Raw genomic sequence first — 26,775 nt, forward strand, 5'->3', positions numbered from 1 at the left:
GCAGCACCTGGGGGAAGCAGCCACGCACCGTGGCCGCCAGCAGCCATGCAGGCACTTGGGGCAGGATGGGGAACACAGAGCACGTGTTGTTTCCCCGAATGAAGCACTGCTGTTCTGCACACAACCATGTATCTCTATGTGTGCTTTTATTTTCCTAGACACATTAGTTTTAGTTATTTATCCATTTGTGCTCCAGATAATTGCACGCTGCACATTCAATTGGATGCAGATTTATTCTTCACTTCCTGTCCTAAATTCTCTGCAATTAAACAGCTGCTGTGTGCTTGGTGTAATAAATTTACACAGAAGCTGTGATGGTTTGGCACAGCAGGAAGGTGCTTGGCATGGGCTTGGGATGGCCCCGCCACTCACTGTGGCACCCCAGATTGTGCTGTGCACCCAAGGAGCGGAGCGCTGCCATGCAGCCACACAGCAGGGATGCTTACAGACACAGAACTTGGTTCGATTGGCTGTTTTGGTTATCTTCTTGTGACATGAAAAAAGAACTTCCTCATGGGCTAAGTCTTCTGAGAAGATTTAGATGACAGGGAAGAAATTCTCCAGGAATTCTCCATGCCCTTTTGCTGAGTGCAGCTTTCTCCTACTGTTCCTGCTGAGAAGGATGGGAAATATGGAACTGCGCTCTTTTACATTCTGCATGTCATCGAGCAAATGCAGATAGGACACTGCTGACGGCACAATGCATCTCTAGGTCCTTGCAGCCCTGCACCTGCCCTGTCTGGAGGCTGTCAAATCTCCAAGCTCCTTTTCTGCATCACTTCTGGGGTATGCAGCATCCCCATCTCTCCGCAGCCTCAGATGCCCGTGATCTGTGTTGACCTCAGCCCTTTTTGGGGAGCAGATGTAAAGTCAGCCAGAGCACGGCCTGCAGCACAGAATTGGTGCTGCACTTCTGCCCATGAGTTAGCACACGTGTCTTTTTGTTTCCTGCTACCTTCTGCATAATGAAGTCAGTGAGAGTGGCACTCCTCAGCTGTGATTCACATATTCATTAATCTGCTGCAATGACAAGAACACATTTTTACAATGCACGCAGTGTGCTTGTTACTCAAGTAAACAACTTGCAGCATCCCCCCCAAGAAAAAAGAAAAAGAAGTGTTGCAGGAATTAGGTCCCACTGTACTAAAGGGAAGGGAAGTTGAAGGAATCTTCTGTGGTGCTGCCTGGGCTGAGATGGCTTCATTGAAGCTGTTACTCCATGGTAGTATGGATGTGCTTGGAAGAGGCAGCCCACTGCTTCTATTAGAACCATCGGGTGCTGTTGAGGCCCCTGAGGGAATCAACAGGGATTTAGCAAACCCTGAGAGTCCCCAAGAAATGCTGATAGGAGCATTGTGTCTTAAAGCAAGAGCGATGACTGCCTGAGCTTATCAGTGCAGCACTGAAATGATACACAGGCAGGAACTGCCAGCTCTTGCCGGGTCTCTTCCATAGGAAAACCTGAGGCAGCTTCTCTGTGAGACATCATCCTGCAGCTTCTGGGGCTGCACACTGAGGGGTGTCTCTCTTTGCCTGAGACCACTTTGAACTTGAGTTAGGGGCAGAACTTGAGTCAGGATGAGAAAAACCATCTACCTCTTTCTTTCTGTCCTCTTTGCAGCACTATGCCTGCATTTCCTGAGCCATCCCTGCTCTGGGGACATCCCTTACACAACTGACATGCCCTGCACCCCATTGGCTGTGGGGCATTTTGGGAAGGATCATTTTCCACTACCCGAACCCCTTTGACTCTGCTCCTGCTCATGTTATAAAACGATTTTCCTTTTTGTATTGAGTTCAAGCAGACCAGGATCAGGCCCACAACACAACACTGCAATACTTCTGGTATTTTCTCCTCTTATTCATGATTTCTTCCCCCTGTAGAATGAAATCAGAACCATGAAGGCTCTGGGCCCTCCTGAGGGCTTCCTGGGCCAGACACGAAGTGTGAAGGTGGTTGGCTGGGGGCTGCTGCAAGGATGTGTGAGAGGAGCACAGTGCAAAGGCAGCTGACGTGGGCAGTGACACAAAGTGGCTTGACTGTTAGCTTCTTTTTTTCCCCTCTCTAAATGACAAGACAAAGCCACCTCTACTCCCTCCAGCCCCCCTCGCCCCCCCTCACCCCCCCCATCTCCCTTTCCCCCTGGGTACTTGGTGTTTCTTCTTTTTAGAGGGAAAAAGAGAGAGAGGGGGAGAGAGAGAGAGAGACATTTTCTTTCACACAAGCCCTCAGAATTACAGTTCATGAACTATTCAGTAAACTGACCGGCATGAACCTCCCTTCAACGGCCTAATCTAAGGGGTGGATCTATGTGTTTTGTTGCTTGTCAAAAACAATCACTGCTCGGCCCATTACATTTACAGCACGTCGTCCTTTAATTGGTGTAACACACTGAGGGCTGAAAGGAAGAAAGTCCGACAAAAGCCCCCGAGTGAATGAACCCTGACTCACACAAAAATACTCTTCAGAAGTTCAGAGCTGGGCACTAACAAGGGAGGTAGAGAGTTAGCTTGAAAAGGGGTTAAGTTCAGAAATGTGCCACCTTGAAGACCCTCCCATCAAAGCCATGATAGCATTGACAAGATGCAGGGGGAAAAAAGTTAATATTCTGGCCCTTGGGGTTTCAGGGGAGGGAGGGGGAAGGACCGGAGATCCCTCCTTGCTCTCCTTTCTGGTGTAACCCTTTTCATGTTGGGGGCATTCTCATCCTGTCTTTCGGATGCTTAAGAAAAATATGAAAGGGGGAAGGAGAAATAAAAAAAAGAAGAAGAAAAAAAGTAAAGAGAAAAAAAATAAGGAGGTGGAGGGATGAAAGAAAGAAAAAAATAAACAAACGAGCTGAGAAGCAGGCTGCAGCATAGTTGGGCCGATGGAACTCACCCTGCCAGGGCATGAAGCCTCCCCTCTCGCTGCATGCCGCCTCCCCCGGCCCGCTGTACCCGGCCCTTAATGAATCGACTAATTAACAAAATCGAAGTTAAAACGTCCGAAGCTTCACTTCGAGGGGAGAGAAGTGAGGGGGAAGGAGACTGGGCCAGATCCTGCTCGGCGCTGCCGCCCTGGGGAGAAAGGACTCGGGAGCATCCTCCTTATTCTCCTTGGAGGAGTCTTGGAGTCTTTCTCCTTTCTTCCTATCCCTCTTTTTCTTGTCTCCTTTTCTCTTTCTTTTTCCTTCTTTTCTCCTTTTCCCTCTTTCTCCTTTCTCCTTCTTTTTTGCTTTTCTCGTTCTTTTCTCTTTCCTTTCTTCCCTTTCCCCCCTTCTTAACTTTTCTCCTTCTTTCCCTTCTTTTCTTCTTCTCCCTTCCCCCCTTCTTTTTTCTCTTTTCCCCCTTTTCTCCTTCTACTTTTTCTCCTCCTTTTCTTCCTCTTTTCTCCTCCTTTTCTTCCTCTTTTGTCCTCCTCTTCTCTTTCCTTTCTCCCCTTTTCCCCTTCTTTTCTCCTTCCTTTCTTCCCCTCTCCCCCTTCTTTTCTCTTTCTTTTCTCCTCCTTTACCCGTTCCCCTTTTCTCCTTCTCCCTTTCTCCCGTCTCGCACCTCTCGGCGGACCGTTGCAGCCGCGGGATTTTCGCTCTCCCCACCGGCACAATGACCATTCTGATGTAAATGGAGCTTTGGGTGGGTCCCCGGGGTACAGAGTTAGTGATTCCCCTTACTCGGCGCCGCGCTCTCGCTTTTCCTGGGCGCAGCACCGCGTTAAGGGCATCGACGCACCCACCTTCCTGCGCTGCTCCCCGCCCCGAGCCGCGGCCCCGCGCTCCCCGGGCTGACCCCATTCCGACACTTTGGGAGCCGAGCCCGGGGCGCTTTAAATGCAGCCCCACGGTCCCTTCCAGGTTTGTAATCCGTCAGAAAGCCGTTGATTGCTGCAAGCGTTACTTTTCATTAAGAAAACTTCGAAGCAATTTGGAAGAACCCTTCTCAATGAATACATTTACCCCCAAACGCTTTTTATTCTTCGCCTCTACTTGATGAGTTTCTCTTGCGCAAATCAGTTCTTACAGGCACAGAATGGGCAATCCCCTGATCCCCATCAATTGTCATCCAGAGTTTGGGCCACTTTGACCGCCAATAGTGGGGAAGTCAGAGCTAATCCTCAGAAGGAATCACGGGAAAAGAAAAGCAACAATAACCAAGTCAAGCGTAAAAAATGAAAGAGAAATCTCTATTATCACTCACTACATTTCCCAGCGATGTACTGAAAAAATCAGCTCGTTTGTCATTCGAGTCAGACACCCGGAGAAGAATATGGGGTCGTGGTGGGTTGGTAGACTCACACGACGTAAGGAACAATATTTTAGAGCGAAAGGCCTCTTCATTTGCCAAATCCTCCTCACATCCGCCATAACCATTAAATACAGACTGACTTTATTCTCTATGGGAAGAACAAGGGGAAAGGAGCCCTCAGCCACATCGCAGACAAAAGTCCCCAAAAGGGCCGGGCCGGGGGAGCCGGGGGGAGCGGGATGGGGCTGCGGGAGCGGGCGGGGGGCGGCGGGGGGCAGCGGGGTCGGGAGCCGCGGGAGCCGGGGGACACGGGGACACTTGGGAGAGGCGGCGGGCACCGCCGCTTTCCACGCTGCCACCTACGATTAGCCGCAACGAGGCCGGGAAGCCTTTACTCCGCAGCCAAGAGAAGGGGCGAAGTTAGCGCTAAGCGGGCAGCTGCCGGCCCCGCCGCGGGGGTGGCTCTGGGACGGGGGAAACGGGGGAGCCCAGTAGCACGGCCCGGCTTTAGGGGAGCGCCCCGAGGCCCGCCGTGCTAAGGGGAGGCGGGGAGGCGGCCTCGCGGGGCAGCGGGGAGGTCCCGGTGCGGGGCTAGGAGGGGGATGCTCCCGGCGGCGCGGAGGTGCGGGCTGGGGGCTGCCCCCCGAACTCAGCCCACGGTTCTTAGCGGCTCCCCGCTGCCCTCGCACTGCCGGTTCCCTTGGTATTTTTATCAGTCTTTTTATTTCCCAACGGCACGACGTTTCTATTTTTCCCTATTAAAATAAAATAAAATAAACCTCCTAGCAGAGGGTTCCGACATTCCCGTCCCGCCCGCTCCCCGTGCCCGCAGCGCCGCGCCCCGCTGCCGTCCCTGCCGCCAGCACGGGTCTCCCTCCGGGCCGGGTCCCAGCAGCGCCGGTGCAACCGGGAGCGCCCCGCGGCCGCGGTGCCCGTGTCCCGGATTTACACGGCAGCGCGGTCTCTTTGTATCACCCCTCATCTCCAAAGGGTGCTTGAAGAACTCGAGCCACTCCGCGCTCCTAATTAGTGATTTTTGTCCTCTCGTTACGGGGCTCAGCAGCTCATGCAAATGAACTCTTCATCGCGGCACCATTACCCGGCGGCAGAATTAACTGACTCTTATCGCTAATGATATGCCGCGGAACGCTCGGAGCCCGGGCAGCTCCTCGTCTTGATTACTCTAATCAATAAGGGATGATCAAGTAGAATTACAAACTCTATTGGCTTCTGAATGCTGCCGGCGGCCCTCCAGACGTGCTCCCCTCTCATCGCTATTTATTAAAATGATCTTCAGCCGACGGAGATGCAAATGGGGAACGGGCCCGGCGCGGAGCTCCGCTGGGGGCTGCGGGGACGCGCGGCTCTTTTGGGGAGCGACTTACAAATAACAACAGTGCAACCGTAATGAAACAAACATGAAACATCGAAGAACTCCTCTCCCTTCCCGACGGGTCCGGACAGCCGGGGAGGGGGCACCGCGAGAGCCGGTGGATGTGTGTGTTGGGGGAGTGCGAAGGGGGCGGGGGGGGGGGAGGGGGGGGCTAAGGATGAGTTGTAACGCAAAGGAGAGGGGCCGCGCGTCCCCGCCGCAACCCGTGCGGAGGAGCCTGGCCCAGCCCGAGGCCCCGCAGCGCTTTGCGGGTCGGTGCCGGTGCCGTGCGGGCGGCCGCGGCTCAGTCCGAGACGGGGACGGGGTGCGAACGGCGCTCTGTACGTGCACATTCCCGCGGCTCTCGGGTAGGGGAGGATCCGTTTGGTTGTCTGCATGGAAATGAAGGCGCTGCCAAACGAATTTGTGGGAGAGAAGCGCGGTTTCGCGTAAACGCGGGCTGGGGCCGAGGTGGTTTGCAGCCCTTTGCCTTTTCCCGTCGGGGGAGAGCGGAGTCCCACCGCCAGCATTTTGTACCGAACTGTCGCACTGCCTCGAGTGCTTTCTGTCCGGATCTGCACTACGCGTGGGGCTCATTCCTTACGGAGATAATAAAACAGAGAAGAGAAACGGTTGCGAGGTTCTGGATGAGCCGGGGAGCAAAATAAAATAAAGCGAACTAGAAAATGAGACAAAACTGTTTGTCCGTCCCTTTGCCGGGCACGCTTTTTGCACACACCCAGACCCACTGGCAGCGCACGGGCAGAGCCCACCGCGTGTGCCACATGTGGAAGCGAAGTCGTGTGCCACAAAGGCACAGGTTGGCTCCTGGGGGAAGGGCTGCGAGGAGCGGAACGCCGGCGGCCGCCGCTCCCGGTCCCCGCTCGTTATTATTAGGAGTGATGACAAAACCTCCGAGATTATTCTGGACTGTAAGTTATCAAGAGCCCACTAATTTCACATTAAAACCCATTGACTGCAACGGCGTGATTGAAGGGTTTTTAACAATTAACATAATCAGAAAATGAGCGGAGATAATTTTTATTCAACTCATTACTTTTTAATCATGTATTGCTTTTAATTAATATCTGCTCCGTGAAAATAACAAAAAGCCGAGTCCCGGCGCGGCCCCGGGCAGGGGAGCCGACCCCTCGGTGGCGGGGATGGATCGAGGGGGTCGGGGGGGTCGGGGCGGGGGGCGGCCTCGCTCCCAAAGGCAGCGTCGAGCAGCAAGAGCCGCCGCTCCTTCGAAAGAACCACCCCCCTCCGAGAGAGAAACGGGTTCCCCTGGACTGACCCCACTCCTGGGGGGCTGCGAGGACCTCCCCCCCACCCCCCCCGGACGCAGGGCAACTCTTCGGCTCGGTGTCTGAGCCCTGAGGCCCTATCAGAGAGAAAGGGGAACTTATTGATTTATTTATTTTTTTGCGGGGGGTGGGGGAGGGCAGACCCTCGCTCCCTAGGAGGCTGTTAGTGCAGCAGCTCTGCCAAGAGGTCGCCGCCGCCTGCTTTTTGTCACTGCTGCCCTCCCCGGTGCCACCTGCCCCATCTCTCGGGCACTTGGAGTTTCCCACCCGCGTCCCCGCACTGGGGGGGACGGGGGGATCAGTACCACCGATGGCCGCTCGCATACGGCCACATCCTGCCAGGGGCCGCTTGGGCCAGGACGGCGATCTCACCTGCGATGGCTCTGCAGGGAAACGTCGGGTACGGTCCTACATCCAACGTATGATTTAATGGTTGTGGGGCTTGGAGTTTTTTGTTTGTTTGTTTGTTTGTTTGTTCGTTTTGTTTTTTTTTCCCCCCAAAACGTAGGATAAAGTTACATTTTTAGTGAACAACTCTAAATGATAAAAATTAAATAGATGAGAAAGAACCTGAATGCCCATAAATCTTACCCCAGCAGCATAAAACGCATTTGATGTGTGCACCTGAGATACTATTTGTGTACTTCACTAAGTTCTGCAGGCTGCCAGGTTGCAGCAAAGGACCCCGAGCTCTGCAATTAGCACCGCGAGGTGTCACAGCCACTGTTTGCAAAACATCCTCAGGAGCCCCCAATCGCCTGGAGCCTTTTGGAGCTGATTGTTGGCATCAGGAGAGACATCTGGCATTCAGTGTTGTGTTTACACCCTCTTGACCAGAGCGTGCTGCCTTTTCTGCCTGTGCACAACCCCAAGGAGCTAGCAGCCTCGCACATTTGCAGATGGGAATGTTTGGCCCCGGTAGGATTTCCAGCACAGCCTGAGCAGCGACACCATGTTCCCAGGCACTAAGCTCAGAGCACTGCCAGTACCACGGTTCCCAGTGCCCGCCCCGTGCTGCCCAGGCAGGGTGGGAGATGCCCTGCTCCTGGCACTGGGCTGTCCTCCTCCTGCAGCCATAGAGCATCACTGGCAGTGGGAGCTGGCTGGTGTAATAACCTGAAATACTGTTGTAGAGTCTGAACCCCACTTCTTTTTTTTTCCTTCCCCTTCTCCCAACCAACGTGCATGTGGAGTACTTCAAATAAGATATTAGCATTGTAGGATAATCAGTCCCTAAATTCTGAGAACTTTGCTGAAATCATCTGGCACTGTTAGGGGCACTCTTCTGTCATGATTTGTCTTGTTGGGATTCAGAGAGAAGCAGAAAAATCATAGAAACATAGAATTATAGAATGACTTGGGTTGGAAAGGACTTCAAAACCCACCCAGCCCTGTCATGTCAGGACTGCCACCCCCCAGCTCAGCTGCCCAAGGTCCCATCCAACCTGGCTTTGAGCACTTCCAGGGATGGGGCACCACAGCTTCTCTGGGCAGCTGTGCCAGTGCCTCACCGCTCTCTGAGAAATAATTACCCCCCTAACTTCTAACCGAAATCTCCCCTCTTTTAGTTTAAAACCATTCCCCTTTCTTCTACCACTATCTGCCCATGTAGAAAGTTGGTTCCCCTTCTGCTTATAAATTCCCTTCAAGCACTTACACCGTTTTGTAATACGGCTTCACCAAGAAGCTATACTACTCTGTGGTGTGGTGTCTTCCCCACACCTGGAGGGCAATCCCTGCCCACTGCCACAAAAGGAGAAGCAGAAAGCCTGCAGAAAACATCTGCCAGCTCCATGCTGACACAGCACGAAGACAGACTGATCAACTCATAGGCCTGAGGGCTGAGGGCTGGCCTTTCTCCTTGCTTTAGGCCTGTACTTCAGGAATTTTGTGAAATTCAGCAGGAGAATATGAGCATCAGGGCATGACCTGCTCAGAACAGATTGGCTCCTTCTGGGGAGGAGGCTGGGGAGGGTGGAGGAATCACTCCACACCAACACTGGGTCATGGAAGTGCAGATCTGGGCTCTCTGGGTGTGTCTGCGCATTGACAGTCATCCACACTCCCAACAGGCTATAAAAGGAATGTACCTTTCATCCTGTTTACATTGATCAGGAAGTTTTTTGTGGTAATTGCACTATAATGCTGCCTCTGATGTTTCTGCCCTGTTTTAAATATCATTATCTTCAAAAGACTTTTTTTTTTTTCCCCTGTGCATACCTTCATTCTCTGTCTATACATTTGCTATTTTATCTGTATCATCCTGTTTTACTGCTGTGGAAGAAATCCAGGCTAACAGCTCTTTTTTCATTTCATAACGAATGGCATAATTAAGACTTAATTAGAAGCATATGAATAAGGAAATGGCATGCCACCCAGGACTTTAAATGTAATACCATTCAATTGCTCAAGTACAGCACTCTCCTGAAAAAAAAGAAAAAAAAAAAAAAAGAAAGAAAGAAAAAAAAAGAAAAAAAGAAAATAAAAGAAAAAGGAAAAAAAAGAAAAAAAGAAAAAAAGGAAAAATCTTAAACCCACAAGCTTATTTCAAGCTGGATAGCTGGGTCTTTTCAGAATGATATGATTGCTTACTGACAATTAATTGTTTTCTAGTTGTAATTCTAAAAAGATAATGTACTTTCTTTCCCCTGACAGGTGCATGGAAATGACACCTCTCTGTGCACTGGATTTACAGAGAGTGTTATATGCAAACATTTAAGGTCTAAGCAAAGATCATACAGCACTATCTATGATTCTCCAAGCTATGACACTGTTACACACTTATAGAAAATGAAAGCCTTCAAAACAAGACGTGGGTTTGTTTTCCCTCTTTAGAAGTGTGATGATGTTAAAGAAGGAAGAGGGTCAGCTGATACATGTCCTGCCTCTGTGTTCTCTGTATCTTTGACTGGAAATGGGAAAATGAACGCTGACTTCCCAGCTCCATATGTCAGGTCTTTTCAGATCCTTCTGACATTACAGCCCCCAGTCATTGCATCCATGACTCCTCCACTCGACTCCTGGTTGAAGGAGGCCAGAGTATCCAGCAGAGGTTACAATGGCCATGGGTTCAGAAGCAGGTGACTGGAAAGCATAGGGAATTGATGGGCAGGTCTCTGTGGATTGTGATGGTCGGCAGAAGAACTTTTGATCCACTCAGTGCTATTCATTCTTCCTTCTTTCATTTGGTGAGTTCAAGGAGTCATCCTCGAATTTCTAGAGGATTCCTAAAAATATGTGAGGCATTGTCACTCCTTTCCCGTAGGTCTAAAATTTCTGAAGTTTGCTTGGGAATAGCATTTTCTCATAGAGAGAATGCTGTCTGTGAGTGTGTGTTCACAGTTCAAGTGTCTGACCTTCCCTGATTTCCATTCAGTCAAAGCAGCTTTATTGCTCCAGAGCACAGGGGAATGAAGGACAAGATTTGGCATCTAATTTGCAAATCCACTGGTAATTTGGGGAGTTCTTCAGTATTAAAGACTGAAATTATTTTAAACCATCAGTGTCAGTATCACTGAACTGCTTTTCTTCTAACTGCTTCTTCCGCCCATTCTTCATGAGTTAGAGAAGATGTGACTGTCTTCTTGCACTGAGGGAAAAGGCTTTAATATTCTTTGCTATGCACATTAAAAAAAAAAAAATAATAATACTCCAGCAGGATTGTGCTAACAGGGAGGATGTCTCAGGCTGGCCAGAAATACTGCAGCTAGACAAGGCTTTGTCAATCATTTTTAAACAAAAGCTCACATAATCTTTTGAAAATAAGAAATTGCTCAGACAATTATGCTGTATTGCTAGGATGATTTTTACTTGCAGCCAATGAAAAATGGATCTGCAAGCCAGTAGGTTATTTAACATATTTATTTCCTCACCAGTTCATTTTCTTGTGTGTGATAGAGATGTATTCATACCTTAATTAAATAGTTATACGCCCAAACCACCTTCTGATGTTCTGTGGAGCTTGGAAAAAAGTCACTGAATTGGGTGAGCACTGCTGAGCTCTGACATCTGCTATAAGCACCACATGAAGGAGCCAACATTGGCCTTGTGAGTGATCAGATACAGGCAGGGCTGTGAGGGAGACAGGGAAGAAAAGCTTTCCATAAAGAGGATATGGCCCTGCAAGAAGACGTAATATGCTGGTTCTTTGCTCATGTTTAGCTTTGCAGTCTTCATAATGAAATTACTTAGGATTAATTAAAAGATTCCCATTTGTCCTACTTCAGAGACACCTCTCACAGACAACACTGGCACTTCTCTGCTCTCATTTGCCCCTGTTTTGGATGAGGGCAGCAATTTTGGATCAGGATTTCAGTTCTTAGCTTGCACTGCTGTAAGTCAGGAGAAAGATCACTGAAGGCAGCAAGGAGACACCATACAGACAGAAACAAGAGCCAGCTTTGTTGCTCCAAACTCATTTTCTCTGGTTCAGGCTGGCATCTCCACAAAATTACCAAGATGGCATAGGAAATCAACATTCACCTGCTGTGTCCTGCTTCTTCGCTGTGAAGGTAAAGCTCTTGCAATTATACAGACCTCTTCTTGAGTCAGGGTAGGTACTATAATATTTTCTGTTTTCAGGAACCACATAGCTGAAACTATATAACAAAGCAAGACTTCTGATATTCTTAGAGTTATTCCTGAGATTTCTTGGCAGAGACCCAATCCTGCTTGCTTTAGTCATGAGTACAGCCACTTGAGAAGAAAGAAAACAGCACCATTTTTATAAGAAAATGAATCAAATTTGTTAATGATTGACAAGGTGAACACTGATTTCTGCCCAAGAACAACACGCTTAATTATCTTCAGAGAAGAGATCTGGCTCATATCTTCTTCAGGTCCTGTTTTTGAACAACAGCTGACAAAGTTTGCGATTTCTGATTTTGCTTTGTAATATCAGTTTTATTATGGATAAAAATGAGAAGTACTTCAGGACTAGATACCTTTCTTACAGGTCTGCAGCAACACATTTACTAATAACAGAAAAGCTTTTATTCTGTTTAAACCTCCAAGATTTTATCTGAAACTATTACAACTTTTTTTTTTTTCTTTTTCTTTTCCCTCTGATCAGTTTTCAACCCACAAGTAGGGCTTGTTCTTGCAAAGGAGATTATTCAGCTCCCATGCAAAATGGGAAAGCACATCCTTGTGATCCATGGAAATGAAGCTGCTGCACCTGACAGCACAGCGGGACCTTCCTGGTGACGGTGTGTGTCAGCAGGAGGGAGAGCCCGGGTGACGAAGGCTGCTTTGGGGATGTGGGAGGCCTGTGTGTCTGCTGACCCCGTGAATGCAGATTTTCTACAGGAAACACACGGTTCGGGGCAAAGCGAGAGTGCAATGCGCCCGATTGCTGCTGCCCTCTCCCGGGTAGATGTGGCCAGACAAGATACATCGGGGCGAGGAGCCCAGGGGACACCTTTATCGTGCTTGGATTGAGCGAGAACAAGGCAAGAATCCACCCAGAAGAAGGTGATTCCAATCCCAGAATAAGGTGATCCCTATCCCAGAATAAAGCAGCCCCCATACAGCTGCTTGGCTGAGAGATGCTGCAGGATACCCAGAGCCAAGGGGTCTGCACCACTCAGGCTTTGCCAGCTGTGCTGAGACATGGACAATGCTTCTCAGTGTTCAGCCTACATCCCATGCTCTAGTTGATACTACAGCAGGGCAATGCCCAGGCCCTGAGGCTGTCTCACTATGCCCATCCTATCAAGTAATACTAGTTTTCCAGAGGTGTTTCTCCTGTCCATGCTATCTGTCAGACATGGTCCCCGGCTTGGGCTAAACCCAAAATACCAAATGTTGCACAGTATTACTTAGACCCATCTTGGCAGGCAGAGCAGTAGTACTGGGTGAAGATCTGTTATCCAGAATGGTACCTGATTACTATACAGTGAAAAGCTTAAGAGAATGGTCTGATGCATTTTTTTGTCCCTGGTTTCTCTTTTCTCTGTGTTGCACTTGTTAAGTTTTCATTTCCTTTTCCATTTTCAAACTCACTGCTTTGCAAGACATTTCTTCACAGCCAAGGTGTTCATCTTCAAGATGATGAAGATATTAGGCGCCCTCTCTTGTGCCGATTGCCTGCCGGATGGCATCTTTATAACTACCTTTATGTTGTCTTTTCATTTGGCAGCATAAAACCATCATGGGCATATCTGTGGCATGATGCCGTGACATTTATTGTCAAAGTGAAACAAGTTAATGCTAGCTAGACCAGATCACAGCAAGCTGGCACTGTTTCACTGCCATATCTGATCAGAGAAATCTAGATCCTGTACGAAGCCCATTGAAGTCCCTGGAAATAACGGTAGTGACATGGAATGGGCATGGATCAGGGTCCCAGTGGACGCAGGAGCAAGTAGAAAGCAGGGCACTGCAGCCCTGGGGGAAGGCTGCCTGCAGCTGTCTCCTCCTGCTCTGGAAAGGGCCTGCTTCCAGTGACCGTGCTTTTATTGGAAACCATGAGGGAAAAATTGGTGACCAGTTGTGAACAGGGGAGCCCTGCCTTGGGACTCTGCTCAGGAGGTGCTCTGACTGCAGAAAGCGTGGTGTGTTCCTCCCTCACTGATTCCTTTTTCCGATTTGGGGATTTTTTCTAATTATTGCTGTTTTTTATTTTATTTATTTATTTTTTTTCACACTTGAAAGTGCCTTCCTATACAACAGGTACTTCTAAGCACGATTTTTGGATGAAAACAGTGTTGCCCGACTGGAATATGTTACAGAAACTGCACTCGCACGACATGAATATCTAAGAGAACAAGACTTTTAGATGTATTCAGACCCAGGGACGTCCTAGTGCCATACAGAGCACAGTACAACCGCGCGGAGCCCCACACCAACGCACCCTGCGGGCCACCGCCCCATCCCCGCCTCCCGCCCACCCACGAGCCCGCTCCGCCTTCGGCCCCGCCCCTTTCCCCTTTTCCACCAATGAGCGGCCGATTCCCGAGGCGGAGGCGGGTCGTCACCCGGCGCGGCACTTCCGGTTCCTCGGCGCGGCCGCCATGGCGCCGCTGCGCTGTCAGCTGCTGCTGCTGCCCGCTTTGGCTCTCGCCCTCGGCCCCGCCGCCGGGCTGGAGGCTCCGGGCGAGGCCGAGGAGCTGGCGACGGGGATGGCGGCGGAACTACGAGCCGAGGGGTTGCCCGGAGACCTGCCCGAGCTGGAGCCCGAGTGCCGTCGCCTCCTCACCGCCTTCGCGGAGGGCAGCGCGACGCTGTCGGGGTGCCTGGCCCGCCGCGCCCGCCCGGTGCGGCTCTGCCAGGCCTGCGGCGGCCTCTACCGCAGCCTCCTGACGCAGTACGGGGACATCGCCCGCGCCGTCGGGGTGCGTCCGAGGGGGTGGGGACGGGGGCCCGGCTCCTCGGAGACGGGTGTCCCTGCGCTGAGGGGAGCGCTCTCAGTGCTCCGAGTTCCTTTTATGGCTTTGTGAAAGGGGAAGCGGTGTTCTGGTACCGGCTGTCGGTCTGTGCCAGCTCCTGGTGTGGTGGGGTGCACGGAGGGAAAAGAGCCTTCCTTCTCCTTTGGATGGTGGGAAAGCCCGTGTTGCTTTGAAGCTGCACTTCAGGTTTGCTGAATGCCTGAGGGGAGGTTTCATAATGGCCTCGCTAGAGGAGCGGAAGGGCAGCACTTATCTCTGCTCTCTGGTGCCGGCGACAGGACCTGAGGGTATGGCTTGGAGCTGCGTCAGGGGAGGGTCACGTTGGGCATTGGGAAAGGGTTTTTCACCAGAGGGTGGAGGGCACGGCCCCAAGCTGCTGGTTTGGATTGTGTCCTCAGACATAGGATTTGAACTTTGAGTGGTCCTGTGTGGAGCCAGGGGTTGGACTCAGTGATCCCTGTTGGGTCCTTACAATGCGGGATATTCTGTGATTTTATGTCATCAGTGAGTAATGCTGCCTTTCTGGGGAACCAGATCCAACTGTGCATGGTTCCAAGGCTGGAAGGAGCATGTGGCAGCAGCATGGTAGCTCTGGGCACTGGCTGATGCCTCTGAGCCTCAGCAGTGGGAAACCCTGACTGAAGATAGCTCTCCTGCTATCATCTTCCTGCATCTCTGTCGCCTTATTTTCATTTCTCCGTACTGGACATGGTTGATGACTAATGCTATGCATTTATATCTGTTCTTTAACTCAACCGACTTGTCTGTTTTTAAAAGTTAGTCCCTAATATGGTGTGAAGATGACAGTGGTGGATGAGACTGAAGGGCTTTGTCCATTCTCTGATGATGACTGGAAGTGGTCATCCTCCTAGAGTACAGGAAGAGAGCAAGTTTATAGCGGTCTGTCACTGAGACTCCCAGTTTAGAGATTACTGAATCTGTGTTTGGAATTACTACTGATAGACAAAACCTGCGTAGACTTCTGATAGTACACTGTCATGCTGTAAACAATTTCACATTCAGTTAGCTGTCATGTTAAGAAGTGTCACTTTTTGCCTACTTTTAATTTATTGTCTGCCTGTCCCCCCTCATCTTTATTCTGGTAGTGGAAAAGCAAATGGACGTTCACTTGATATTTGCCCTCTCAAGGACAAGTACCTAGCCTGTAGTCTGCTGCTTGAGTGTAGACACCTGTATTATTTGTTTCTTGTCTGGAGACTGTTCCATACCATCTCAGATTAGGTCATGTGAAGGTGAGGGGCTGAGCCTGCAATTCTTACTTTTATATGACATCTTAAAGATACGTACAGAACTCTGCTGAAATACCTTGCACTTGTGGGTGCAGGTTATCTCTGGGATACTTCTGGGTAGGTTGCCAAACGAATCCCAGTGCTTGCAGTGTGTAGGAACTCATTATGGTTGTTGTTCTGGAGTGCTGGTTCAGAATTTCATCTGAAATTTGTATCAAAGAGCATTTGACTTTCCTTCTGTGCAAGGATGACCTAACCAAATAAATACAGAAAGTGAGCTCCTTTGACCTGAGTCCACAATCATGATTGATCAGGTATTTGATGTTTTCAGTCATTCCCATCCTGCAGTAGTTTACACAGCATGAAAGAAACAGCCATGTTAAGTTTTGGACATCCCTGAAAAGTAAAATCCTCCTTACTAGGCTTATTTAATAAATTAAGAAAGCATTTTTAAGGAATTATATAGTTTGACCAGATCCATGTTGGGATGTAAGATGCTTTTTCCCCACTCATGAGTTTGTAGTGAGGAAGTTTCAGTTTTAACTGCACCTTGTGAAGCAACTGGGGAGTTTCCTGCATATGCAACTTGATTGCATGTCTATATGGTACTTAATAGAATTGAAACTGTGGGAGTTATCAGAAGTGGCAATATTAGACTTCTGCAGTTCAGTCTCAAAGGGAAACTTTCTTATTTAAAAATAACTGAATAAATATATTTTAAGGGTGGAAAATGGATGTCTCATAAAGCTGTATAAGCCATGCATTTCTTGTTGAAGTGATTCTTTTCTTGCATGTCCTGTGTTGCTTATCAAAGAGGCATTTGGCAGCTGTGGCAGTTCTGAGGAGTGCTTAAGGCAATTTAGCAGCTAGAAACCAGGAGCTAGAGCACAGGAGTCAGCTGACTGCAGATCATGGTTTCTATCGGGGATTTGAGGGAGAAAATAAAGCTCGAGAGGAGAAAAACACTCTAAACTCTAATAGGGGTATTTCATTTCCTGTTTATTCTGTAGCTGCTTTTATAGTCATTCTTTTTTCATTAGTTTCGTCCAGAGAATAAGTTGTTCCAAGAGTTCTCCTGATGGAATCCTTTGAGGACTGGGTATGTCGGATGGCTCTCTCGGATGAGATCAGCTTGGTATCCACATCCAATGAAGAAGAGAGCCTGGCTTAATAGTAGGCTCATGGGAGTTACTGCTGTGTTGCTTTTTGCAGGACTTTGTTTCTGTATTGCTGTACATGGAAGCAGATATAGTATGTTAGTCCAGCATTTCTGGATGCTGTTTTCTGTTGTTTGGGTTTTGTTTGCTTGGAGGCCATTGCATTGGTTCAGCTCCTTCAGATAATTCTCTGGTCTCTTGAGAATGACCCCATCCTTTCTCTGGCTGTGTGGGCCTGGAGCTGGCTCCAGGGACAGCTGTCCAGAACCAGGGGAATAGCAGCTGGCTGGCAGAGGCCTGTCATAGAATCGTGACATCACAGAATTGCTTGGGTTGGAGGGGATCTTCAAGATCATCTCGCGCTTCCTTCTTCTTGCAGTCACGTACTTTTAACTGATGTTCATGCAGTCCTAGTAGCTCTTCAAAGGCAACACACAGTAAGCTGTGTTGCTTGTAGTAAGATTTTGAGGATCAAAAGACTTTTTCTTCAGTCGATTCTGCTTTGCTTAGTCTAGAAACGTCAGTGTGATGAGATGTGATATTTAGCTGTGTTTGCCTAAAATACTTTCTAAAAGCTTTCCCTTCGTATTTTTAACATTTGATTGTTCTTTTTTAATTTCATTTTTGTTCTAGAATTCCTCCGAGAGCCATAATTGTGCCAAAAGTATCCTGACCTCGGACAGGCTGCAGGTAGTTGTGACCCTTTCAGCGTTCTTTAATGACACCTGGGAGGCAGCCAACTGTGCAAGTGAGTGACTCGTTCTGTAGCTGTCGTGCTACTGTTATGACTTAGCTCAGTGCTGCATCTAAAATTTGCAGATTGGAATTGTGTGTATTTGTTTATACTGTACATAGGATAGTACATACTGTACATGGTATGTAAAGATCCTAGACTCCTTCAGTGAGGAGTACAGGAGTTTTTTTATTGGCTGAGGGTTGCCGCCAAAATCTGAGGGCGCCAGTCTATCTAGAAAACCCACCAGATGTAGTATATATTTCTTTTAGATAATTTGTTCAAACAGTAGTTATGTTAGGATTTTGTTTATGATCTACAAACTCTGATGGAGTTTTTTAATTTCAGTGCAGTTTTTTCAGTTTTTCTACCATCTTCCTTTTTAAAAAAAAACTTATGTAAGAAAGTCTGACTTTGTTAATAAAAAGCCAATAGCTGGAATGCTTTCAGGTTGAATAGTATTTGCCTTCACTGCTGTGCTTTTGATTTCACTTAATGGGTGGAGAGTATCCAGCTCCACTGTTGTGCATCTCTGTTCCTGTGCTTGCTGATGGTGCTATGCTGTGCTTACAGATAAAGCGTGGCTTTTTGCTGTTCCCCTGGTGTGAAAACTAAGACCCTAACCTTAAAGGTGCCTAGAAAACAGGGAATAGTACTGTGAAGAGCTACATGTTACAGATGAGAGCATGTAGAGTTAGTTTTCTTTTACAAATCTGGGATCTGTGAAGACTGGAAAGACAATGCAGAAGGAACAGTGTGGTCTGTGCTGTCCTTCCAGGTTCTGACCTGTATGTTGCCCTTCTAGTGTCCAGCTGAATGCCTGTTCTCCATGCTGATGCCAGTTCCTTCTCTCAGGAGAATTTTCTAGGATGTTGGCTTGCTCTCATGGTGCCCTTGCTGAACATTTAAATTCCCAAACCCTTGGCATTTCCAAGGTGTAACTGATTAGAGCAGCTGAAGTAGGTTGGTTGGCTGGAAGTGGTAATGTGTTGAACTGGTGAAATGGTCACTTCTTGTATTAAACAGTAATAACTACGCTCTGATTTCTACCGTTGTGTTTGTGGTCTGGCCTTTTCTTGGGTGCTGTCCATTTAATCTCCATTTCTGATGCTTCTGCTTTCCCATAATAGCTATTACTGTTGCTGGGCAAAGCCAGGTTTGCAGGGTAGAAAATAAAAGTAATGCCTTGTTTTATCTTAAAGTCCAAAGATAACTCAGACCCCCTCTTCAGAAAGCTCTTGATGATAGTCTTCATCTTTCACTTAATCAAGGCCAATTAATTCTGAAATGTATTCTCGATGAAGAGTTAGGTCAGCAGGTCTGAGACATCAGTGGCAGGCAGATAAGGAAAATGCAGGGTTGACTAGACCCATCTTTTATAGTCGAGAGCTCTTTTTGCCAGAGTGGAGTGTCTGGGAATTGTCAGCTCTGGAAATGTTAGAATATCCTCACGTTTTTCTTTCTCTTTGACAGATTGTATAAAGAACAACAGTGAGGGATTATCAAATTCTACTCGAGAATTCATGGATTTGTTCAATAAATCTCTGACATGTTTTGAACACAACCTTCAGGTATTTATGCTGTGTATTTAAGAGAAGCACTAAATTATCTAATTGCTAGAAAAACCTAATTTATGCTGAATATAATGCAGGTATATACCAGGCAAAATTCACAAACCTACTGGCAGTTTACGTAGATAAAGCCATGATCTACAGAAATGCAGATGTTTAGAGATGGAGAGACTAAAATTAATTCTAATTGATGTTCACCTTGACTTCATTTTGTATGTAATTGTGATGCTACTTCACATCAGAATTTCTGAATTCACAACAGTTGATAATTACTTAATAAGTGCAATAATGTCTGCATGCTGTAAATTTCTTTTTTCTGCCTCTTTGTGGAATTGTTGTTTTCTGCCTGAACAATTCAATCTTTAAATAACCTTTTAATAATAGAGACTAGTTCAGAAGGACCAGCTACCTTAAATGATGGCTACAGTTGTTTCAACTTGTAAAATAATTAGCAGTCCATACTACAAAGGTAATGTAATGCAGTTTGTGAAATAAATGTAGTAATTTTCCTCAAAGAAAATGCCCTAAATTGCCCAAGAAACAGCACACGTTCTGTTTCGGTCAGTAACTAGGCACATTCTGTGATCAGTCAGTGATAAAAATGGGAAATAATGAGTATGGTACAATCTCAGAGGGAACTGTTTTTTATTATTAATGATACGAGAAAAGTGAGCTGGAGTAGCGTTGGTTGGGAGCCACACAGTCTGGTCTGTCAGTCAGAAGTCTAAATTAGATCTTAACCCAGGGGTGTCAGTGATGAACAAGAGTGTGCATGCCATGCCTGTGAAAGCCTGCATCAGCTGTTGTCTCTCACTGTCGCTGTTGCCACATCTGAAAGGCACCACCCACCTCCTCTCTGTGCTCACATCCCGTTTGGTCTCCATAAACGTTCAGCAAGTGCTGATGAATGTCAGTGGATGTCATCTGTTCTGCGTGGAGGAATTCAGTGATACACCTTTGCTTCATACACACTTCCATGTCAGGTGCCATTGTGTCAGACTGCCCCTCTGCTGTCGCACAGCAACAAAATGTAATGGGATGTTGGTGAGAAGGTTCAGCCTCTACTGCCATATCTGCTTCTGATGTCATGGACCAACATAGGAGGCATTATTTTTGAGCTAATGTATATACATAACAAAACTCTTTATTTTGTAATATTTTTTATTAAAGGATAAAAAGGAGAGCAACGAAACCATAATGTGAGATATTTTACCTTGTTTTTGTGAAACTAATGATGACATGAAGAAGACATGATGGTGAAGCGAGAGAGATTTCTCTTTATTAAGTTAGGGCTTATAAAAGATTGGTAAAGAGACACGATCGGATTTTTGAGTTGAATGCCTAATTGCAACTCTGTGCATTCCATTTGAAAATTTGCAGGTCGTGTATTTATGCTAACTGAAAATGGAGTCACAAATACACCAAAAAATTGATACTTTTTTTGCAATCTTGAGGCTTGTTCTCAAATTCCTTCATCACAATGGGAAGCACAGCTGCATATTTTTTTTGCTGTTTACTGGGCTGTGTTTAGCCGATGTATCAAAATACATAAAATTATTTGCCATAACTTGAGTTAGTGCTGCACTGTGCCCTCTACTTGTCCTGGTTTCAGCCCCGATGGGTTAATAGCACACTGATGTTTGGTTGTTGCTGAGCAATGGATGCATGCTGGCTGTCACCATGATGTTGCAGGGCAGGGGGCAGCCGCGTTGCAAACCATGCTGGGCTGCAGGTTGGATGTGCCTGTCTTTGCCCCATGTTGGTTGTTAGCTGTTTTCAAGTGTGTTGTATTATATTTAGTGATGGTGAAGGCCAGAAATGAAATGGGTTTATTATGGCGGGGTCTGTAATGATCATGGTTGCTCAGCAGTACTAACAGCTTCTTGACAATGGCCAGGTGATCAAGATGGTGTTCAAGGCCAGGCCAGATGGGGTTCTGAGCAGCCTGGTCTAGAGGGAGGTGTCCTTACATATAGCAGGGGGGTTGGAACTACATGATCTTAGAGGTCCCTTCCAATTCAAACCATTCTATGATTCTGTCATCAAATGAAAGCCAAAAATACTATTAAGGATCCTAATCTGTAGTTCTAGAGTAAGAGTTACTAGCAATTCTTTTTTTTCCCCTTCTTTCTCTCTTATCTGAAGCTGGTACTTTTGAAATAAGCTTTACAAAATACTGCTAGTCCAAGGAGCAGTTTGAGGTGCATGATCTACAAAAAATGGATTTTGTCACTAGAACAGCCTAATGAATTAAAGTTGGTCCCTTTCCTTCCTGCATTCTCATGAGAGTCGTTTGACTGGGCCTTTTTGCATTGTGGTTTGTTGCAAATCTGGATTTTTGGTTCAAACTTGACTCTGTATTTTAAGATTTTTATAATGCCTTAAATCTCTTTATGAGTACTGCTGTTTTATAACCTTAGGGACAAGCCGTGGATCTATCACCAAATAACTACACTGAAGTGTGTAAAAACTGCAATGGAACCTACAAAAGTTTGAATGACCTCTATAACAAGTTGCAAAGGCTGAACAGACATGGTGATGAGTCTGGGCATTCCGCACATTTGTGTATCGATGTGGAAGATGCAGTAAGTATTTGTTAATATTCAGCAGGGAGATCTTATAGAAGTTAATCTGAGCCATTTGTGCTTGCCTTGCTAGGGATTGCCTTTTCCCTTTGAGTTTGGGACTGGCAGTAATGCAGATGTCCTGCAGGAGGGAGCCTGGTGAGGCAGTCTTGTTAGCTCCTGTCCTCAGTTGGTTCAGCAGGAGCGTGACTGAAGCTCCTGATTGCCTGGGCGTGTTCCAGTTTGAGTAGTTGCACTTTAATTTCTTGTTACTGTGAAGGGGACAGATACTTAAAAAAAAAAAAAAAAAAAAAAACTCTTAATCTTTTAATGCGAACCTTTGCTGCTGTTTTTGTAGACTGTAATATTGACAGCTGTGTCTAGGGGTCTACAGGATTTGCAGCACACGTTTGAAAGAAGCTTTATTATATTGTGGGGTTTCAAGTGATTGAGCAAAAGGAGTGTTGTTGAAAGTGTGAGATTAGCCCCATCCCCACAGGCTGTCAGTGAGTTCTGAAGCAGGCATGTGGCAATGTGTGCAGTATATGTGCACACAGTCTTTTTAACAGTTTGTTGATGTGAAACTTAGGCTCTGTGTAAATGGTCTGTTTTGACACTTCCAGGGATTTGCTTGTTTTTGAGGGGAGATCTGTGCAAAGTTGTTTCCTGGGGTCATGTTTGAACACTTGAATATCTTGAGACCTGAGCGTCTGCACAGCGAGAATGTGTGTGCTCTCTTACTGCTTGCTTATGTTTTCCTTTTAGATGAACATCACTCGGAAGCTTTGGAGCAGGACTTTCAACTGCTCTGTTCCCTGCAGTGATACAGTCCCAGTGATTGCCGTTTCGTCCTTTATCCTCTTCCTGCCTATTGTTTTTTATCTTAGTAGCTTCCTTCACTCAAAGCAGAAGAAGCGGATACTCATTTTGCGTAAGTGATGTTGCTCATTTTGCTGTTAGAGCTGGGTGTTGCCAGGGACTCTCTTGGCTCTGGTGGGAGCAGGGGCCCAGCCGGCTCTGCCTGCAGCTGTGCTGACGGCGCTAATAGCAACTATTAGTCTGCTGCTGTCCCCTGAAGAAGGGTAGTAAAGAGCTTCAGCCATATCTTTTCATTAAAGTTTTTGGACGTGAGCGGAAAGCTGTTTGCAAGTCTGTGCCGAATAAATAGAGGGAGTGGAGAGACGAGTTTTGTGGAATTCTTTGTGTTTAATTTTCATATAATTTTTCCCTTTCTAGCCAAACGTATCCAGTCAAATGCCAGTCTTGTGAACATCCAAGAAAAATACAGCTGAGCTGCAAAACAAAACCTGAGAACTGCTGCTGGTATACAGTGGGTACAATTGTGTTGGAATGAGGCCGGCACAAAAGAGGAGTTAATTATGGTTTAGTGTAATGATACAGAGCAACACAAGTTAAACAAAATGCTGTCTGACTTCTAAGCAAGGATATTAACAAACATGACAAGGCAGGGCTGTGTGACACTGTGTGGACTCCAGTTTTGAAAAATCTGTGTTTTTTCCAGTCTCAGGCTGAAGCTGGTGTTTTTCTGTCTCTAAGCCTTTGTATTTCTCACCACTGGAATACTTTCTTGGCACGTTTTTTTCCTCTTTTATTTATTGTACTAGTTTCACAGAAACCTGTCTGAGATTCTGAATCTTTTTGAAATGGTTTCATAGACAGGAAAGACTTGAATTAGCATTTGATATTCCTGTTTGAAACATTATTTCCATGTAATAGATGGCCTTGGGATCGGCAGAAAACTTCTGAAAAATAAAAATTCTCTTCTGATACCTCTTGCTAAAGTCATACAGCTGCTGAGTAGGTTGTAAAGGTCTCTGTGAAAAACATGAGATCTGCAGTGGAAGTGGTAATATATAATGTCCAAAGCCAGCAACAAAAGCAACAGAACTGCCAACGCTAGACATGAATAGCAATCATTAATGACTACAGTATTGAGCTATTTCAGAAACAGGCAGCATATTTACTCATTTGCACACTTGAACCACTAAGTAAAATAATTGCTCTTTATATGTTAAATTTTCAGAGGCTTATTCTAATGTGTGCCTGGGTAATTGAGAGTATCACTTTTTTTTTCTATTTATTGTGTTGTTTCCTTTTTTCCTTTTAATTATAAAGTGTTTTTTTTTTTTTTTTTTTTTTTTTTTTTTTTTTTTTTTGTGAGAAGTGAGGTAAAGTCAAGTCACTGGAAGGATTTCCTAGCCTAGAGCTTGCTGTGGCTTAATACAGAGGTGTTTACAAGAATGTGGTGGGAAAAAACACAATCCTTTTCTACATAACATGTATTTTATCAGTACATGAGCCGGGGAATTCTCTAACTTGAAAACTGTCCTGCAGGACAATAAAGATACTGTGTTGGCAATTGATGACTTTTGATAAATAGTTTTAAAAAATAGCCGTGTGGAACAGATGAATAATTAATATAAGGTTGCAGGATTCCAAAGCAGATTTAAAAAAAAAAAGTTGCATAATAACATCAGGATGGGCAGTGCTCTGATAGGCAATGGGTATGGTTCTACAGGCAACAGCTGCAGCAATACCAGACGTTCAGTTTGGCTGATGAAAGCACTAAAATGGGAGAGCAGCGGGGTTAAAGTGATTTCTAGCTATACCTGAGATTAATGAATGTCTTTGCTCCCATTTTGAAATGTGTTTTTATAACCATGAGATAATAATGAGCAGCTGCATTGGCAAAAAAAAATTCTCTTGAAACCTGTGTGTCTGACTTCTGTCAAAGCTCCTATGAAGTCTTATGTATTTGTCTTGCTTTGGAGCCTGATATGTTTAATTCTTTCTTTGCACAAAGGCTCAAATAAATATATAGCAATTTAACAAAACATCCTAAAGCTCTTTGAGTTATTGTGGTTCTTTGTTTTTGTTTTTGGGTTTTTTTTTTTGAGTCAGGACACACTGTCCATTTTAAAGTCAAGTGTGTGTTTAATATGAAGTAAAATACCATGCTACTGACAGGTTATGTCCACATGATGGGTGGTGTTTTTTTGTATTTTATAACAAAATAATAGTATTTGCACTTACCTGCCTTTGTTACGTGTGAATTTCTAGGTCGACAGTCAGTTTGCTCTAGGTAGTGTATAACAATAATAGAAAACTGTTACTTCTGCTTATTACTTGGTTATTCTGCAACTGGGAAAGACATGCTGCCTTCAAAGAGAAAAAAAGATGAATATTTTTTTGTATATTGATCTTTTTTTGTATCTCTTATTCTCAAACTTGCACTTTCTGGGACTTAGCTGCCTGTTCTAATAGCATTACTTTGATTTGGGGCATCATATGATTGAGAGCTGCTGAAAGCAATCTTTCATTCATGCAGATAAAGCCAGTTTGTATGTGCAGCATTTCAGAATGACAGCTTTTATACTGTAAGCAGTGGCTTTTTGAGCACATTCGTGTTAAGTAGGTCTCAAAGTCATTACTTTGGATGTGGTGATTAAGGACTTCAGAAAAAAAAAAAAAAACCAAACCAACAACCCAGCTTTTCTTGTTTTCCTGGTTGCTAAGCCAAATGGAAATGCTCATGTGACTTTTGGTTTTTGTTTTAAAGCAGCAGTGATGTTTACACTTGAGATTTTTAATCTTCTATCTACTGTTTCTCCTTTTTCTGCAAATTTCACACTACAACCTTGCTTTACAGTGTTACATTTTTGGTAGGATGTTTCTTATAAAAAGAAATTGACTGCATTCTCTTTATACTCTTTCTTAGAGAAACGTGGAAGCACACAGTTTGTGTGAAGGAGGCCTAGAATTCTTTTGGCTGCTAATCTTTCACCTTGGTTTATTTTTTCTTTTTGGTATTATATGTACAAAATGGCAAACTTTGGAAATCCTGGTTGTTTGTATCTTTTTGTGCAAATAAAGATTTCTAACGGGGGAGTAGCACTGTGGCTCGTATTTATACTTATTAGGAAACTTCTCAACACTGGAAGTCAGCTTTAATAAAGATTGTCAATAAACAGTGAACAGTGTGGTTACTTAATCGCTCCATTTGTAGAGGTTTTATACTCCCGCTGTTCTGGGTTTGTGTTTAGAGGCACCTGCTTATTATTCCTCATTATGCCATTTGCAGGAAAACAGGATCAAAAAGACATTTTCAAAGCAGTGCTGCGCTGAATTACGGAACAAATGAACTGCAACTGCTGAGAAAGGGTGGAGTTTGAACTCAGTTCAAACCTGCTGAAGCATATGGAAAGACTGCTGTTAGTAGCCGTGGAGTTTCTTGCACGGGCATACGTGCATAGTGATGGTGAGGATAACTTGGGTGTCTTTGTGGGATGCTTTCACTTGCTGCATTGGCTGCTTTTTTGGCTTCAACAGTTCCACTGCTGAATTTGTGTTAAAATTGATGCTTTTCTTGAGAATGACAATGAAGTGAATCACAGCAGAAAGACTTGGGCATCTCAGCAGATGATACCGCTGAGGCAAATATAACCTCAGTGGGTTGCATGCTAAGGGACTTCTGGAAAGACTGAGTAAGTACTCATGCCAGCATTAAGGGGCAGCTTCAGCTGGAAAACTGGGTACTGTTCTGGTTGTGTGTGCTCTTTGGGATAGGGATTCAAGAGGGAATAAATGCAAGAGGAGGATGAGCAGGAATGAACCCAGGGAGTGGAACAGACATGGGAGAAGAAACTGAGGCTGGAAATGGGTGCCTGTAAGCAAACTAAGAGCAAAACATTTTGGAAGGAGAAGCTGCTGAAAATTCACAGGTGGCTGAGGCAGCCTGAGAAAGGAGGGCACAGAAGGGGCTTGCTGCAGTTGAGTTGGAAAGGGGAGGCTCAGGATTCAGGGTAGAGGTGAGGTGGTGGACTGGCAACAGGGAGATGGAGGAGCTCAGCCTGTTACCCCCACTTATCTCTGGCACGTGTAGGCCAGGATCAGGAAGGAACAAGTGGTAGGATGGCAACAGGAACTTGTGAATTGTGTAAAAGCAAAGCAAGTGCATTCTTCTGGGATAGTACTTGGTGTGATGCTGTGGATAGTGTTGAAGAGATCTTGATTCCAAGCAACAAAGCTCCTGTTTTATTTGAAACAGTGTGGGTTACTGCTTAGTAATGAATAATGGACTTGATTTTCCTTTAAAACAAACTAAGAAGCCTTGCTTTTTGTGTAATGGCTGCTTTTTTCCATCTTTATGAAATGTCTCTCAGAATCACAAAATGGCTCAGCTTCTGAA

General features: G+C 46.0%; 1 protein-coding gene across 2 annotated transcripts; it reads left to right on the plus strand.

Moving 5' to 3' along the window:
- The first annotated feature begins 13,860 nt into the window (after positions 1 to 13,860).
- OSTM1 (osteoclastogenesis associated transmembrane protein 1) lies at positions 13,861 to 25,562 on the plus strand. Of its 2 annotated transcripts, XM_085217550.1 has the most exons (7): positions 13,861 to 14,237; positions 17,332 to 17,446; positions 18,905 to 19,002; positions 21,423 to 21,587; positions 22,332 to 22,497; positions 22,803 to 22,896; positions 25,306 to 25,562. In XM_085217550.1, the coding sequence occupies exons 1-6, from the start codon at positions 13,917 to 13,919 to the stop codon at positions 22,856 to 22,858; spliced, it is 921 nt and encodes a 306-aa protein (XP_085073676.1). In that variant the 5' UTR covers positions 13,861 to 13,916; the 3' UTR covers positions 22,859 to 22,896; positions 25,306 to 25,562. The 2 variants fall into 2 exon arrangements, with proteins under 2 accessions (XP_085073676.1, XP_085073675.1); XM_085217549.1 differs by having other exon boundaries at positions 22,803 to 25,562.
- The last annotated feature ends 1,213 nt before the right edge of the window (positions 25,563 to 26,775 follow it).

Source organism: Meleagris gallopavo, chromosome 2 (assembly GCF_905368555.1).
Source record: "Meleagris gallopavo chromosome 2, MGAL_WU_HG_1.1, whole genome shotgun sequence".
NCBI lineage: Eukaryota > Metazoa > Chordata > Aves > Galliformes > Phasianidae > Meleagris > Meleagris gallopavo.

Bases quoted from the DNA above. Each gene is read 5' to 3' on its own strand.
- OSTM1 (XM_085217549.1), top strand. From the start codon at position 13,917: ATGGCGCCGCTGCGCTGTCAGCTGCTGCTGCTGCCCGCTTTGGCTCTC. The intron at 19,003-21,422 runs GTATTTATGCTG...TTATAACCTTAG, and splicing joins GTTTTGAACACAACCTTCAG to GGACAAGCCGTGGATCTATC. The intron at 22,498-22,802 runs GTAAGTGATGTT...TTCCCTTTCTAG, and splicing joins GAAGCGGATACTCATTTTGC to CCAAACGTATCCAGTCAAAT.